This window comes from Hyla sarda, chromosome 1 (assembly GCF_029499605.1).
Source record: "Hyla sarda isolate aHylSar1 chromosome 1, aHylSar1.hap1, whole genome shotgun sequence".
Taxonomy (NCBI): Eukaryota; Metazoa; Chordata; class Amphibia; order Anura; family Hylidae; genus Hyla; species Hyla sarda.
This window is the reverse complement of record NC_079189.1, coordinates 68,352,053-68,367,498: the sequence shown is the minus strand read 5'-3', so window position 1 is coordinate 68,367,498 and position 15,446 is coordinate 68,352,053. Positions and strand designations below refer to the sequence as shown.

Genomic DNA, 15,446 nt, shown 5'->3' with positions numbered 1-15,446 from the left:
TTAGATTACGAGCTCTGATGGGGACATAGAGGGATGTGTATGTTGAGAATACTTGTGCAGCACTAAAGAATATGAGGGTTTCATAAATTACGACAGAAAGAATACATGACTAGGGGATCGTCTAGATCCACTTACCTACTACCACCCCAACTCCAACCATTTCCCATAAAGATATGGGGGGACATTCATAAAAACTTGCTTATGTATGTATTTTTTTTTAGTCGTTTTATTTTGCTTAATGTTTTGCTTACGTGCAACAAATATATAACACTTGTCTCACGTAAGCAAATCAGCTTTTTTCCTCCATTCTGCTTTCCATTTTGAGATTTTGCTCATGTAAGCAAAATCTGTAAGCCAGGACTATGCTGGAGTAACTTTAAGCAAAGTTTTCCTCTATAGTGACTTTTTAGAGACAGTCTCTTACTACTGCAAGTCAATTTCTAAAACTTATCTAAGCCAAAATCAATTTTCTTGCTTTTCTCGTTCTTAGTGATGATTGTCGCACAGAAAATAGCGTAGTCGCAGTTGTGACTTTTTTGCGACAAATATATGAAAGAAAAAACGGTTAAATGCTTTTATAAATGCCCCCCATGGACACTTGTTTTGTGGTAGAAAAGGCCACAGCGGACCAAGTTTATTCCAACCCTTAACAAATATATAAATATATGTATAAATATTTCAACATAAAACATAATAAACTCATTGACCCCTTCATATCAATTCTGACCGTGCAAATATGCTGTCAGGGTCCGGACTAGCGGCTGGTGAAGACACTGGAGGTGGATCCCCTGTACCAGAGAGGCGATGACACGGGCCGTACTGGGGAATCGTTCTAAACAGTTACTGGTGTTCACCAGAGCCCGCCGCAAAGCAGGATGGACTTGCTGAGGCAGTAACTACCAGGTCGTGTTCCCCAGTAGTGACTCGACCTCTCTGGCAGCTGAGACTGGCGCGGTACACAAGGACTAGACAGAGGCGAGGTCAGACGTAGCAGAAGGTCAGGGCAGGCAGCGAGGTTCGTAGTCAGGGGCAACAGCAGAAAGTCAAGGTACACAGGCTTGGGACACACTATAACGCTTTCTCAGGGCACAAGGCAACAAGATCCGGCGAGGAGAGGAAGGGGAAGTGGGTTTTTATAGGTTAGGGAGTGATTGGGCCAGGCACCAATTAGTGGTGCACTGGCCCTTTAAATTTAAGCAAGTCGGCGCGCGCGCGCCCTAGGGAGCGGGGCCGCGCGCGCCGGGAGGAAGCAGACGGGGGCGAGAGGTGAGTGAGACGGGGCGCAACCCGAGGGAGGACACGAGCCGTGCCTCGGATCGCGTCCCCTCCGGGGACCAGAGAGCAGCGCTCGCGGTCAGCAATGCCGACCGGAGCGCTGCAGCCAGAGGAACGCCGTGAGCGCTCCGGGAAGGCAGCGGGACCCGGAGCGCTCGGCGTGACAGTACCCCCCCCCCCTTGGGTCTCCCCCTCTTCTTGGAACCAAGGAATCTGTAGATGAGTTCTTTGTCTAGAATATTGTCCTCTGGCTCCCAAGACCTCTCTTCGGGACCACAATTCTCCCAATCAACAAGAATTTTTTTTTTACCTCTGACAATCTTCGAAGCGAGAATCTCTTGTCCGCATGTTTCTTCATACGAGAGGAGGCCAGCGAGAGCGACCTTTGAGTCTCCTTCCAAATAGAGGAAAAGTCCCGGGTCAAATCATCTTATGGCAGGGACTCCAGACGAAGTGGGGATAGGGAGGGGGGGAAGTGGGTGACGGCCGTACACCACAAAGAATGGAGACTTGGCGGATGACTCAGAGTCTTTGAAATTGTACGAGAATTCGACCCAGGGTAACAGGTCAACCCAATCATCTTGGCGGGAGGAGACAAAATGTCGCAGGTAGTCACATAGGATTTGGTTTACTCTCTCCACTTTTCCATTAGATTGCGGGTGGCAGGCGGAGGAAAAATTCAATTTAATCTTTAATTGGGTGCAGAGTGCTCTCCAGAATTTCGAGACAAATTGAACGCCTCTATCGGAGACGATATGTGTAGGCAGTCCGTGGAGACGAAAAATGTGCAAAAAAAAAATGCTTCGCCAATTGTGGCGCAGAAGGGAGGCCAGGGAGTGGAACGAAATGGGCCATTTTGGAGAATCGATCAACGACCACCCAGATGACAGTGTTGCCATGGGATACAGGAAGGTCAGTGACGAAGTCCATCGCTATGTGTGACCAAGGCTATTCAGGAACTGGCAGAGGAAGAAGAAGACCCGCGGGCCTTTGGCGAGGAATTTTATCACGTGCGCAGACCGTACAGGAGCGTACGAAGTCAGTTACATCTTTTTCAAGGGAAGGCCACCAATAGTGTCTGGCAATCAACTGAGTGGATTTTTTGATTCCAGCGTGACCCGCCAGGTGGGAGGAGTGACCCCATTTAAGAGTCCGGAGGCGAAGACGTGGAGGGACAAAGGTTTTTCCTGGAGGAACTGGTGCCAGGGAAGCCAGAGCAGCAGAGATCAGATACTCAGGGGAAACGATGTGTTGGGGAGCGGTTTCTGCCTCCGTGGCATGAGTGGAATGAGAAAGGGCATCCGCCCTGACAGTCTGTCTGCAGGACGAAAATGTATCTGGAAATTAAAGCGAGCGAAGAACAATGACCACCTGGCCTGGCAAGGATTTAAACGCTGAGGGGACTGTAGGTATGACAGATTTTTGTGGTCAGTGTAGATGGTGATCGGGTGGAGAGACCCTTCCAGGAGATGCCTCCACTCCTTGAGTGCCATTTTAATGGCCAGCAATTCTTGGTCACCAATAGCGTAATTTTTTTCAGGAGGGGAAAATGTTTTAGAGAAAAAACCTCAAGTGACGTTTTTTCCTTTAGCATTTTTCTGAAGAAGAACCGCCCCGGCTCCAACTGAAGAGGCATCCACCTCGAGGAAGAATGGCTTCAGTGGATCAGGCCTAGTCAAGACTGGTGTGCAGGCGAAGGCGGCCTTAAGGCGAGTAAAAGCTTCTTCTGCTTGGGAAGGCCAGGATCTCGGATTCGCATCTTTCTTGGTCAGAGCCACAATGGGAGCCACGATAGTGGAGAAGTGGGGGATAAACTGACGGTAGTAATTAGCGAATCCGAGGAAGCGCTGGATAGAGCAAAGTCCAGAGGGGCGTGGCCAATCCAAGACTGCGGAGAGCTTATCGGGGTCCATTTGAAGGCCCTGTCCTGAGACCAGATATCCTAGGAAAGGAAGACAGTTACGTTCAAAGAGGCATTTCTCAATTTTGGCGTAGAGATGGTTAACTCGGAGACGCTGGAGCACTTGGCGAACATGGAGGCGGTGTTCCTCTAGGTTGGAGGAGAAGATTAGAATGTCATCGAGATAGACCACCACGCAAGTATACAACAAGTCTCGGAAGATCTCATTGACAAAGCCTTGGAAGACTGCGGGGGCGTTGCAAAGACCGAATGGCATGACCAGGTATTCGAAGTGACCATCTCTAGTGTTAAAAGCAGTTTTCCACTCATCTCCTTCACGAATTCTGATGAGATTGTACGCGCCCCTGAGGTCAAGCTTGGTAAAAATCTTTGCTCCGCGCAGCCGGTCAAAGAGTTCCAAGATGAGTGGCAGAGGGTAGCGGTTCTTTATAGTAATCTTATTGAGCCCGCGGTAGTCTATACAAGGGCGTAGAGACCCATCCTTCTTGGCAACAAAGAAGAATCCTGCTCCAGCAGGAGAAGAAGACTTCCTGATGAAACCTTTTTTGAGATTCTCCTGAATATATTCCGTCATGGCCTCCGTTTCCGGAGCGGAGAGAGGGTAAATCCTGCCACGGGGCGGCGTGGTCCCAGGGAGCAAGTCAATAGGGCAGTCGTAGGGCCTATGTGGTGGTAAGACCTCTGCCTGTTTTTTGCAAAAGACGTCAGAAAAGTCTTGATAGGCCTTTGGAAGGCCGAGCAAAGGAGAAGCAACAGAGACTTGGCTGGTGGGAAGCGACTTAAGGCAGCGTGAGTGGCAGGAAGAACCCCAGGATTTTATGTCCCCCGTGGTCCAGTCGAGGGTAGGAGAATGCCGCTGGAGCCAGGGTAAGCCAAGAAGGATGTCTGAGGTGCAATTAGGCAGGACAAAGAACTCAATCCTTTCTTGATGGAGAACCCCCACGGTCATGCGTACGGTGGCCGTGCGATAACGCACGGTAGAATTCAGGTGTTCTCTGTTAACTGAGGAAATGTAGAAGGGCTTGACTAGACGGACAACAGGGATGTTAAACCGGTTGATGAAGGAGGCTTTTATGAAATTTCCTGTTGAACCAGAGTCCAAGAATGCCTCCGCAGAGAAGGAGGCTTTATCAGCTGGAGAAATCCGCACTGGAATAGTCAGGCGTGGAGAGGAAGAATTTACACCCAGTGACGCCTCTCCCACGATCACTAGGTGCGAGCGTTTCCCTGACACTGAGGACGAATGGGACAGTCCTTTAGGAAATGTTCAGAGCTCACACAGTATAGGCATAAGTTCTCGTTCCTCCGGCGAGTCCTCTCTTGCTGGGTCAGACGAGACCGGTCCACTTGCATGGCCTCCTCAGCGGGAGGCACAGTAACAGGCTGCAAAGGATGCTGGAAGAGAGGAGTCAGGCGCGGGTATCGCCTGGTGCGAACGAGATCTTTCTCCTGGCGGAGCTCCTGACGTCTCTCAATGTAGCGCATATCAATGCGGGTAGCCAGGTGGATTAGTTCAGTCAGGGAGGAGGGTATCTCTCGTGCGGCCAGACAATCCTTGATATGGCTGGATAAACCTTTTTTAAAGGTCGCACAGAGAGCCTCATTGTTCCAGGCCAACTCAGCGGCCAAAGTCCGGAATTGTATGGCATATTCGCCCACGGTAGAGTCTCCTTGCACAAGGTTCAGCAATGCAGTTTCTGCGGATGAGGCACGGGCAGGTTCCTCAAAGACACTGCGGACTTCAGAAAAGAAGGACTGGACTGAGGCAGTGGCAGGATCGTTGCGGTCCCAAAGCGGCGTGGCCCAGGCCAAGGCCTTCCCGGAAAGTAGACTGACGACGAACGCCACCTTAGATCGTTCAGTGGGGAATTGGTCTGACAACATCTCCAAGTGCAGGGAGCATTGGGACAGGAATCCCCGGCAATTTTTAGAGTCCCCGTCAAACTTATCTGGGAGAGACAGGCGGACTCTAGCAGAAGAAGCAGCAGCTCGGAGAGGAGGAAATGCTGGAGCTGGCGGTTGAGGCTGTGGAGGCAGGAGCTGTTGAATCATGGCGGTCAACTGCGACAGCTGTTGTCCTTGTTGAGCAATTTGCTGGGACTGCTGGGCAACCACGGAGGTGAGATCAGCGAGGCTTGGCAGCGGTACCTCAGCGGGATCCATGGCCGGATCTACTGTCAGGGTCCGGACTAGCGGCTGGTGAAGACACTGGAGGTGGATCCCCTGTACCAGAGAGGCGATGACGCGGGCCGTACTGGGGAATCGGTTCTAAGCAGTTACTGGTGTTCACCAGAGCCCGCCGCAAAGCAGGATGGACTTGCTGCGGCAGTAACTACCAGGTCGTGTTCCCCAGTAGCGACTCGACCTCTCTGGCAGCTGAGACTGGCGCGGTACACAAGGACTAGATAGAAGCGAGGTCAGACTTAGCAGAAGGTCAGGGCAGGCAGCGAGGTTCGTAGTCAGGGGCAACAGCAGAAGGTCAAGGTACACAGGCTTGGGACACACTATAACGCTTTCTCAGGGCACAAGGCAACAAGATCCGGCGAGGAGAGGAAGGGGAAGTGGGTTTTTATAGGCTAGGGAGTGATTGGGCCAGGCACCAATTAGTGGTGCACTGGCCCTTTAAATTTAAGCAAGTCGGCGCGCGCGGCCTAGGGAGCGGGGCCGCGTGCGCCGGGAGCAAGCAGACAGGGGCGAGAGGTGAGTGAGACGGGGCGCAACCCGAGGGCGGACACGAGCCGTGCCTCAGATCGCATCCCCTCCCGGGATCAGAGAGCAGCGCTCGCGGTCAGCAATGCCGACCGGAGCGCTGCAGCCAGAGGAACGCCGTGAGCGCTCCGGGAAGGCAGCGGGACCCGGAGCGCTCGGCGTGACATATGCTTAACTCCTGGGATGCTAAACTGACCAGCAGTTGATCTCGTACTGTGCCCTTGGTCGCCTCTCAACTGACCCAAGGGCCCCATCTCCAGAGAGTATATTGCTATGACCAGCTGGGTCCCGTCCCACCTCAACCAAGCTAAAACAAGAGGGAAGAGCGCTCCATAGCGTAAAATTGCCACTGTAGGGTTCAGATTAGAGTAATAAAAAACCCTTACCAGAGGCGGTTGTGTGAACTCACACACAACAATGGTCTGCGTGGATGAGAGAATAAACCTGGTCTGCAGCCTCCCCGACCTAAACGTAACACAATGGGAGAAGGGCGTCCACAGGGCGGTAGGGGATGTCGGTGCTGACCAAGATCGGACACATCCGGTAAGTAAAATAACTTTTTTATTTTTCAAATGCAACGCGTTTCACCGTGCTTGTGGGGCTTCATAAGGCATGACAAACAGGATAAGGAGGGGATTTATATACAAAATAGTAGTATTAACCCATTCAAGACATATCATATTATTTCAAAGGATTAACCGGCAGAGTAAAAACATTCAGATACATTTAAAATATATATACAATATACAATAAACTGATGTTACCTTCACTATATAAAATAAAATTACATAAAAAAATGAAAATAAAAATAATGAAAATAAAAACATCCCAATTTTTATTTTTATTATTTTCATTTTTATTCATGTAATTTTTTTTTATATACTGAAGGTGCCCTCTGTTTGATCATCTCTGATTTATAATCCATCTAGCTTAATGATTGTCCGTATTTTTAAATAAATTTTTGTCAAAGTATTTTTATTGGAAGGTGGTATTTTGAACTCACTTTTTTCTGTTTTGATTAAACATACCTTAGTTGTATATTTGGTTATCTATTGCCTGGATCAGATCTGGGGGTATCTCCAATGGGGGATGTTGGGGTCAGCAGTTCTTTGTCAGATCTTTATGTTGCTATGTATTATATGATCTATGTATATGATGTATATATATTACATGATCTATGTATATAACTGTGATTGTATGCTGGGGGGGGGCAAAATAACGCTTACCCAGGGTTGTCTCTAGTCATATGTATTATAAAAAGGTGTCAGGCAGCACAACTCCTAGAGGGTTTTGTAGAAGAATGTCAGACCACAGGGGTTCGTAGAAGAGCATAGAATCAAAATTGGTAAAGGGTGGAAGGCTCACCATATGTGAGTTTGTGTTTCTTCTTCTTAATTTTTATTATCCATGTGTGAAATCTACAACAATGTTCAATACGATAGACTTTCCCAAGTAATTGGACTTGAGACAACAGTGCATTGCAAATATGTATTACTAAATTCTCTGGTGGTGGATCTGAAAGCAAGTTGTCAATTGTCTCGGTTGCGTTGGGAACCTCGTCCCCTGTTGAAGAAGCGACATCTTCCACCTAAGGCCTTTAGGCAGAAATGTTGCTCCTTCAACAGGGGGAAAGGTCCTCAATGGAACAGAAGAGGAACAGGCGCGACAGCAGACGCTGAAGACAACATACAAAGACAAATGATAACTCGCTCTCAGACCCACCACCAGGGTATTTAGTAATAAAGATTTCCTACACACTGTGTCTCAAGACCAATTACTTGTGAGAATTTGTCGTATTGCACACTGATGTACAATCCTCACATGGATAAAAAAAAAAATTAAGAGCAAAGAAACACGTGTGAACTACCCTTTTTCTGACTTTTCTATCACTTGTAAGTGTAAAATGTGTATACTCGGACAGCAAAAACAGCATGAATTTTCACTACTAGCAATGTTAGCTAAAGTTCCAGAAAAAGCAAAAGTCTTTGAGAGATACAAATTTTGCCTTATGACTGTTTAACATTCATCCACACCAACACCTATTACAGTACAACTCCAGAAACCAAGATAGTCCCATGTTGGATTATCATTAGTGTTGCTCGCGAATATTCGCAATGCGAATTTTATTTGCGAATATTGCATATTCGCGAATTCGTGAATATTCGCAAATATAGCGCTATATATTCGTAATTACGAATATTTTTTTTTTTTCCATATTACAGTACACATCACAGTGATCATCCCTCTCTGCTTCCAGCTTGTATGGTGTAAAGAAGGCTCTAATACTACTGTGTGAGACTGGCGTGCGAATTTTCGCATATACGGAAATTTGCATATGCAAATTTTCCCATATGCAAAATTAACATATGCTAATTTTCGCATATGCAAATTTTCGCTCACGGATGCAAATTTTCGTATATGCGAATTTTCACATGTGCGAAAATAAAACGCGAATATTACGAATATGCGAATTTAGCGAATATATGACGAATATTCGTCCATATATTCGCGAATATTCGCGAATTCGAATATGGCCTATGCCGCTCAACACTAATTATCAGAACACTAACCTGGTAGTCAGATAAGCAGATATCCCTTACATTATTAATGAATCCTGTCCCTGTGTAGGGATCTACATTAAATATTACAAATTTCATGTCAGGCCTCCAGAAATCAATGAAGTCCTGATCCCCAGAGGAGGCACGTAGTATGGCGACTATATAGACAGTTACATTACAGCAGTGGTCCCCAACCAGTGACTTGCAACCTCATGTGGCTTATGGCCTCATGCTGGTTGGCATACCATTTAGAGGGGACATTTACTGGAAGTGGTCGTCTACTTCTAGATAGATTTATTAATATATACCCAAACACAACAGACCAAAGTATATAAGTAACAAACGTTTGAATCTTTATTAATACAAAAACATATATAAAAATACCATAAAAGACATAAATGGGGAGGTATACCGGATACACAAACAAGAGGAGGCGAGTGTGTCCTAATCACATAACGTTAGTACAACTAAACACATAATAGCAAGGTGCTTAATATAATATATATAAATATATATATAACAGTAATAGAAAGTCTCTAAAACCGAGTACAAAAATACAGCAATAATTAGCAAGTATATCTGCCAAAAAACATAGAATGCACCATGCCTGGACACCTCACCCACGCCCCCTGAGGAAGCAAGTTTGAAAACGCGTTTGGGGCTAAGGTGAGGTGTCCAGGCATGGTGCATTCTATGTTTTTTGGCAGATATACTTGCTAATTATTGCTGCATTTTTGTACTCGGTTTTAGAGACTTTCTATTACTGATATATATATATATATATATATATATATATATATATATATATATATATATATATATAGAGCACCTTGCTACCATGTGTTTAGTTGTACTAACGTTATGTGATTAGGACACACTCGCCTCCTCTTGTTTGTGTATCCGATATACCTCCCCATTTATGTCTTTTATGATATTTTTATATATGTTTTTGTATTAATAAAGATTCAAACGTTTGTTACTTATATACTTTGGTCTGTTGTGTTTGGGTATATGCTTGAAGGGTGACCACTGTATAGCCTTTCTCAGATTGCTGTAGTAACTTGGCATGGATTTAATAATACTGAAGGCAGAAAAGGTGCAAATTCTGGTGTAAATATATGCCATGTTCCCACTTTCATTCTGGTGGAGGCTCAGATCCCTGTTATGTGTTGGGTTGTGAATTAACATGTTTGACATAAACCAAGCTACCGTATATACTCGAGTATAAGCCGAGTTTTTCAGCACGATTTTTCGTGCTGAAAACACCCCCCTCGGCTTATACTCGAGTGAACTCTCCACCCTCAGTGGTCTTCAACCTGCGGACCTCCAGAGGTCCGCAGGTTGAAGACCACTGCGGCCTTCGACATCATCCAGCCCCCTCTCACCCCCTTTAGTTCTGTACAGTACTCGCCTCCGCTCGGCGCTGGTCCGGTGCTGCAGGACTGTCCGGTGAGGAGGTCGTCCGGGGGGATAGTGGTTCCGGGCTGCTATCTTCACCGGGGAGGCCTCTTCTAAGCGCTTCGGGCCCGTCCCCAGAATAGTCACGTTGCCTTGACGACGACGCAGAGGTAGATTCATTACCAACGTACTTCTGCGTCATCGTCCAGGCAACGCCTCTATTCCGGGCCCGCAGCGTGGAGAAGAGGCACCCCCAGTGAAGATAGCAGCCCGGAACCACTATCCCACCGGACGACCTCCTCTCCGGACAGCCCTGCAGCACCGGACCAGCGCCGAGCGGAGGCGAGTACTGTACAGAACTAAAGGGGGTGAGAGGGGGCTGGATGATGTCGAAGGCCGCAGTGGTCTTCAACCTGCGGACCTCCGGAGGTTTCAAAACTACAACTCCCAGCAAGCCCGGACAGCCGATGGCTGGTGGGATGATGAAGAGGGGTGGGGATGATGACAAGGGGATGATGAAGGGGGGGGGGGTGTGGGATGATTACAAGGGGATGATGAAGGGGGGTGGGGATGATGACAAGGGGATGATGAAGGGGGGGGGTGTGGGATGATGACAAGGGGATGATGACAGGTGATGATGATAAGGGTCTGGATGATGACAGGCGGTGATGATGATGAGGATGTTAATGACGGGGGTCTGGATGATGACAGGGGGGGATGATGTATTTCTCACCCTAGGCTTATACTCGAGTCAATAACTTTTCCTGGGATTTTGGGTTGAAATTAGGGGCCTCGGCTTATACTCGGGTCGGCTTATACTCGAGTATATACGGTAAGTAGAAAATGAAGAGTTTTTACTTGCCAAACATAACGGCATAGTGTGTAGTTGGTCCACAGACTAAAGACAAAGTAAAGGTTTATCTAAGTCAATATCTTCTCTGAGGCAATACCTGTGAAGACTCCATCCCCCAAAAAATCGACTTTCAATCCTCCATGACTGTCAGTGGGAATAGATCATTAGCCTCAGGTGAAGACACTGTATAGTGTGGATCGGGTATAATGCATTGCTTCCCAGTATCTGGCGGATTGATTTCCATTACCTATGCTGTCCTTGTATATTTATTACTAAGCTATACTTTAGTGGTTGCTGAGGACAAAATATTCTGTTATTTTGCTACATATATATATTTACCAGGTATGTCTGTTTTTGTACAGAATATATACTGTAGCCACTTTTTATAGTTCTAGAGATGTATACTACTACTGTATATTACATATATGGAGCCCCTCCACCCCAAATCTGGAAGACTATTTTACCTTATGTGGTATCCCGGTACCGCATCCTATACGGTACCTGTTTATAGGTCCCCATAGCCAGAGTCCCTAGGACGTCGGGGTCCTTTTGTATAGTCCACCCCTAGTCACCTCTCACCCCTATAGTCATTGCTCTAGTCTTATGCTCCTTATTTGTGGAAGTTTAACTGTTTAAAATGTATATAAATAGTTAATTACCTGTGAGAAGCGCAGCAGGACCTGCGGGTCACGTGATCAGGTAAACTCTATGGTATTTCTGCTTGAGGACCTTTGGAGGTCCTTGTGACGTAATACACTCATTTCCTTTGTGACGGTGAGTGACAGTTGGCTGGACCAATCAAAATGGCCCGCCCCTGCCCATATAAGGGCGCAGCGGCCATTAATCTCTCTCTTGGTTCCTGGCTGTTGACGAGAAAGGATCTGCTTTCATCAGTGAGTCTAGGCCTTAGCCTTGCGGCGATGGCTGTTCTATTCCAAATTGTGAGTGTATCAATCCGTAAACACTCTGCAAGACCACCGGACCTTATCTATCCCCTAAATCCGGACGGATCTTCGCAATATACCCTGAATTCCGAGACTATTATCTAAAGTCAAGGTCCGCAACATCTGTCAGTCATTGAAGTATATAGAGACTGTTTGATTGAGACTGTTACTACTCTGTGGATGTACCGCAAGCCGTTAAGTGAAGTTTATGCAAGTTCAAATTTAACTACCTTGTGGACCTTCAGTCTTTATTCTTATGCACCTATCGTTACTGGGAAGGGCAGCGCTAGGCCGGAGAGTGATCTCAGCATACTAGCCCTCAGCCTGGTGTCACAAACTATAGGGTTAACATTAACCCCTGATATACCAAAGCAAATCCCTGACTGTACTACCCTTACCCCTGAGGCCTACCACACTTACATAAAAAAAATGTCTATTTGTTAGCGAAAAATATCCCCATGCATAAAGGCAACAATATTTTGGATATAAACCATTGAAATGAATAGAAGAGGTTTCTAGACATGCTCTATGATCTGTGCAGGGGTCATTCTACAGGGAGGGGGAGGCTAAGCTGTGACCATCGTCTATCTGTCTACTGTAGTCATCTTTCACTGTACTACCATCTGTGATGATGAGAAGGACACTGCTAGGAAGTGATCTGTACAGGGAGTCTTAGCTTAATTTAGGCTTAGTGGCCAGAATGAAACCTGCAAGATATCAAAAATAGTAAAATACAAAATTAGATTAAACAAATCACAAAAAAATCCTCAAAACATGCAACATGCAACTTAATTTGAAGGGAAAATGTCACCTGTTTTATGCTGCCCATACTTCGGGCAGCATAATACAGGTTAAGGAGCAGGATCCCAGAAACCTATGATTTGCTCTCTGGTCCCTATAAGGATATACTAAGATAAAAAGTAGACATTAATTTCGAAGTGTCCCTATCATTTCAAATGATTTTTAGAAACCAGGCTGGTTTTGTTTGATTAACCCTTTAGAGTGGTTACAAAGTGATTGTAGGGTTCTCGTTTCTGTCCATGAGCCCCTGAGAGTCCCCTTCATGGTACACAGCCATTTCTAAATCTATTTCAGGAGAAGAGACCAGAGCTGGGCTGTTTGATAGTAATATACACAGATGGTTTTCTTTCCATTACATGTCTGGCTAATCACAGGACAGCACATTTTCCTATCTGCTATGATAATGGTGTTAGTGAAAGTGCACTGAACCGGCAAATGGGAAATTACACTGCAGCAGTGTAAACATCACACCGCATTAGTACACTGGCATTCCTACTTGTCTAGAGTCTTATAGGTGGGAAGCCTTGATTTACATTTTAGGAACAGTGTGGATCATTTTCAACTAGCAGACTGGCTCGCATATTGCAGTTAAATAACTGAGGCTTTCTCCCGCTCACTTTCCTTCTCCTGCATATAGTTCATGCTAAGCCTTATCCTACTTGCTGTGTTCCATTCTGATCAAGCTGTTACTGAAGACAGATTACCACTGCCAAGTTCAGGCAGTGCAGTGTAGATTGTAGAGAAGGGAGACCCCTAGTGGTCAAGACTTTTTGAAGATATTTACACATGAAGGAAGATGTTTAAAATTAAAACGACCATTGAAAGTATCACGTACAAAGGCACAATGATATTCCCAAAGTTCTACTCCTGAGCCTTCTGCCTACTATATTACCAAGTAGGTCCACATAATAGCCCAACGGCATGGTATGGGCATTAAGAATGTCAGCATCTCCTACTCTTCAGCTTTATTTAATTTCTTTAGACAGCCTGGGAGAAAACAGAAGTGAACAATGGAAATACATATGAAATATTATTTATAAAACGCCTCAAACAGTGAGTCTCACCGCCATTTCATTGTTTATTTCTTTGCTTCACCAGGAATGTCCCAGTGGGATTGTCAATGAAGAAACGTTTAAAGATATTTACGCTCAGTTCTTCCCACAGGGAGGTAAGTGGCACTTTCTATCTCCGCAGTTTACAGCTAAGATGTATGTAGTTAAAAGAAGGCTGCAGAGTTAGTAATATTCTCCTAAGTAGAAAACAAACACTGAACAACAATATGTCTGTAGTGTAATGATCCATTCCTGAGAAGAACACAGCAGATGCTCAGCAGTAACACTGGTAGCACCAGTGCTAAATATTCTTCCGTCTGCTTATGATATCTTCCATAATGAGCTTCTTAGATAAGACATAACTGGAATTAAGGCTGAGTTGTATAAAACCAAGACTGTCAGTATGTATAAAGCAGATTATTCCTTATGTTATCTTCATATTTAACCTGAGCAATAACAGACCATCATATCTAAACTTTATCTTTATGAGCAGCAGACAAGTCAGTAAGATAAGGTTCACAGGGTTATATTTATGGGCCCTTATTGTCGATCTATATAGAAGAGGCCTACACTGTCAACAGGGCAAGAATCCTTGCAAGAACAGGATATCTGCCCTTTAAAGTGTACCTGTTGTTAACTATACCTTTTTATATTATGTAGATAATACCATTATATGTATATTTGTAATATACATTGTTTAAAAAAATGTGTATATTTTTATTGCTACAGCTATTGTATGCGTGTCTCTGTGAGGAGACCAAATACAGGAAGTGTGGGTGGAAAAGCAGGGCTCTGTACACTGAGGACAAGCAGGGCTCTGTACACTGAGGACAAGCAGGGCTCTGTACACTGAGGACAAGCGGGGCTCTGTATACTGAGGACAAGCGGGGCTCTGTACAGTGAGGACAAGCGGGGCTCTGTGCACTGAGGACAAGCGGGGCTCTGTGCACTGAGGACAAGCAGGGCTCTGGGCACTGAGGACAAGCAGGGCTCTGTACACTGAGGACAAGCAGGGCTCTGTACACTGAGGACAAGCAGGGCTCTGTACACTGAGGACAAGCAGGGCTCTGTACACTGAGGACAAGCAGGGCTCTGTGCACTGAGGACAAGCAGGGCTCTGTGGACAAGCAGGGCTCTGTGCACTGAAGACAAGCAGGGCTCTGTGCAGTGAGGACAAGCAGGGCTCTGTACACTGAGGACAAGCAGGGCTCTGTACACTGAGGACAAGCAGGGCTCTGTACAGTGAGGACAAGCAGGGCTCTGTACAGTGAGGACAAGCAGGGCTCTGTGCACTGAAGACAAGCAGGGCTCTGTGCACTGAGGACAAGCAGGGCTCTGTGCAGTGAGGACAAGCAGGGCTCTGTACACTGAGGACAAGCAGGGCTCTGTACAGTGAGGACAAGCAGGGCTCTGTACACTGAGGACAAGCAGGGCTCTGTACACTGAGGACAAGCAGGGTTCTGTGCAGTGAGGCTCTGTGACATGCCTCCGGCTCACACAGCAGGATGATTGCCAAGCCAGGAGCCTGCATGTCCTGCCCTCACTTCCTGTATTTGTTCTCCTCACAGAGACGCACGCACAATAGCTGCAGGGACAGCATTATCTCACCTATCTCATTGAATCAATGTATATTACAAATGTACATATAATGGTATTATCTACATGATATCAAAAGTTTTTATTAAGGACAGGTACACTTTAACAGAAAGTGCCAGTCTACTATTATAAGAAATGAAAATGAAGTGTCAACAAGTGTAACCCTTTGCACGAAATCTAATACACAGTAGGGACTGCTATTTTATCTCTTGAAAGGGTTGTCCCACCATTAGAAGTTACTTCCAATCCACAGAACATGGCATAACTGTCTGATCACTGGACCCCCAACCTATGAGACTCCCCATGATCTCAAGAATGGGACCCTGAGTGTGAATGTAT

At 46.0% G+C, this 15,446-nt stretch overlaps 1 protein-coding gene across 5 annotated transcripts in view; it reads left to right on the top strand.

The window, feature by feature from the left end:
- KCNIP4 (potassium voltage-gated channel interacting protein 4) overlaps positions 1 to 15,446 on the top strand; it is a 686,042-nt gene that overhangs the window by 611,905 nt on the left and 58,691 nt on the right. For all 5 annotated transcript variants that reach the window (XM_056555518.1, XM_056555509.1, XM_056555501.1 and 2 more), the window contains exon 3: positions 13,558 to 13,627. In XM_056555518.1, coding sequence (XP_056411493.1) covers positions 13,558 to 13,627 — 70 coding nt within the window. The remainder of the gene's footprint in view (positions 1 to 13,557; positions 13,628 to 15,446) is intronic.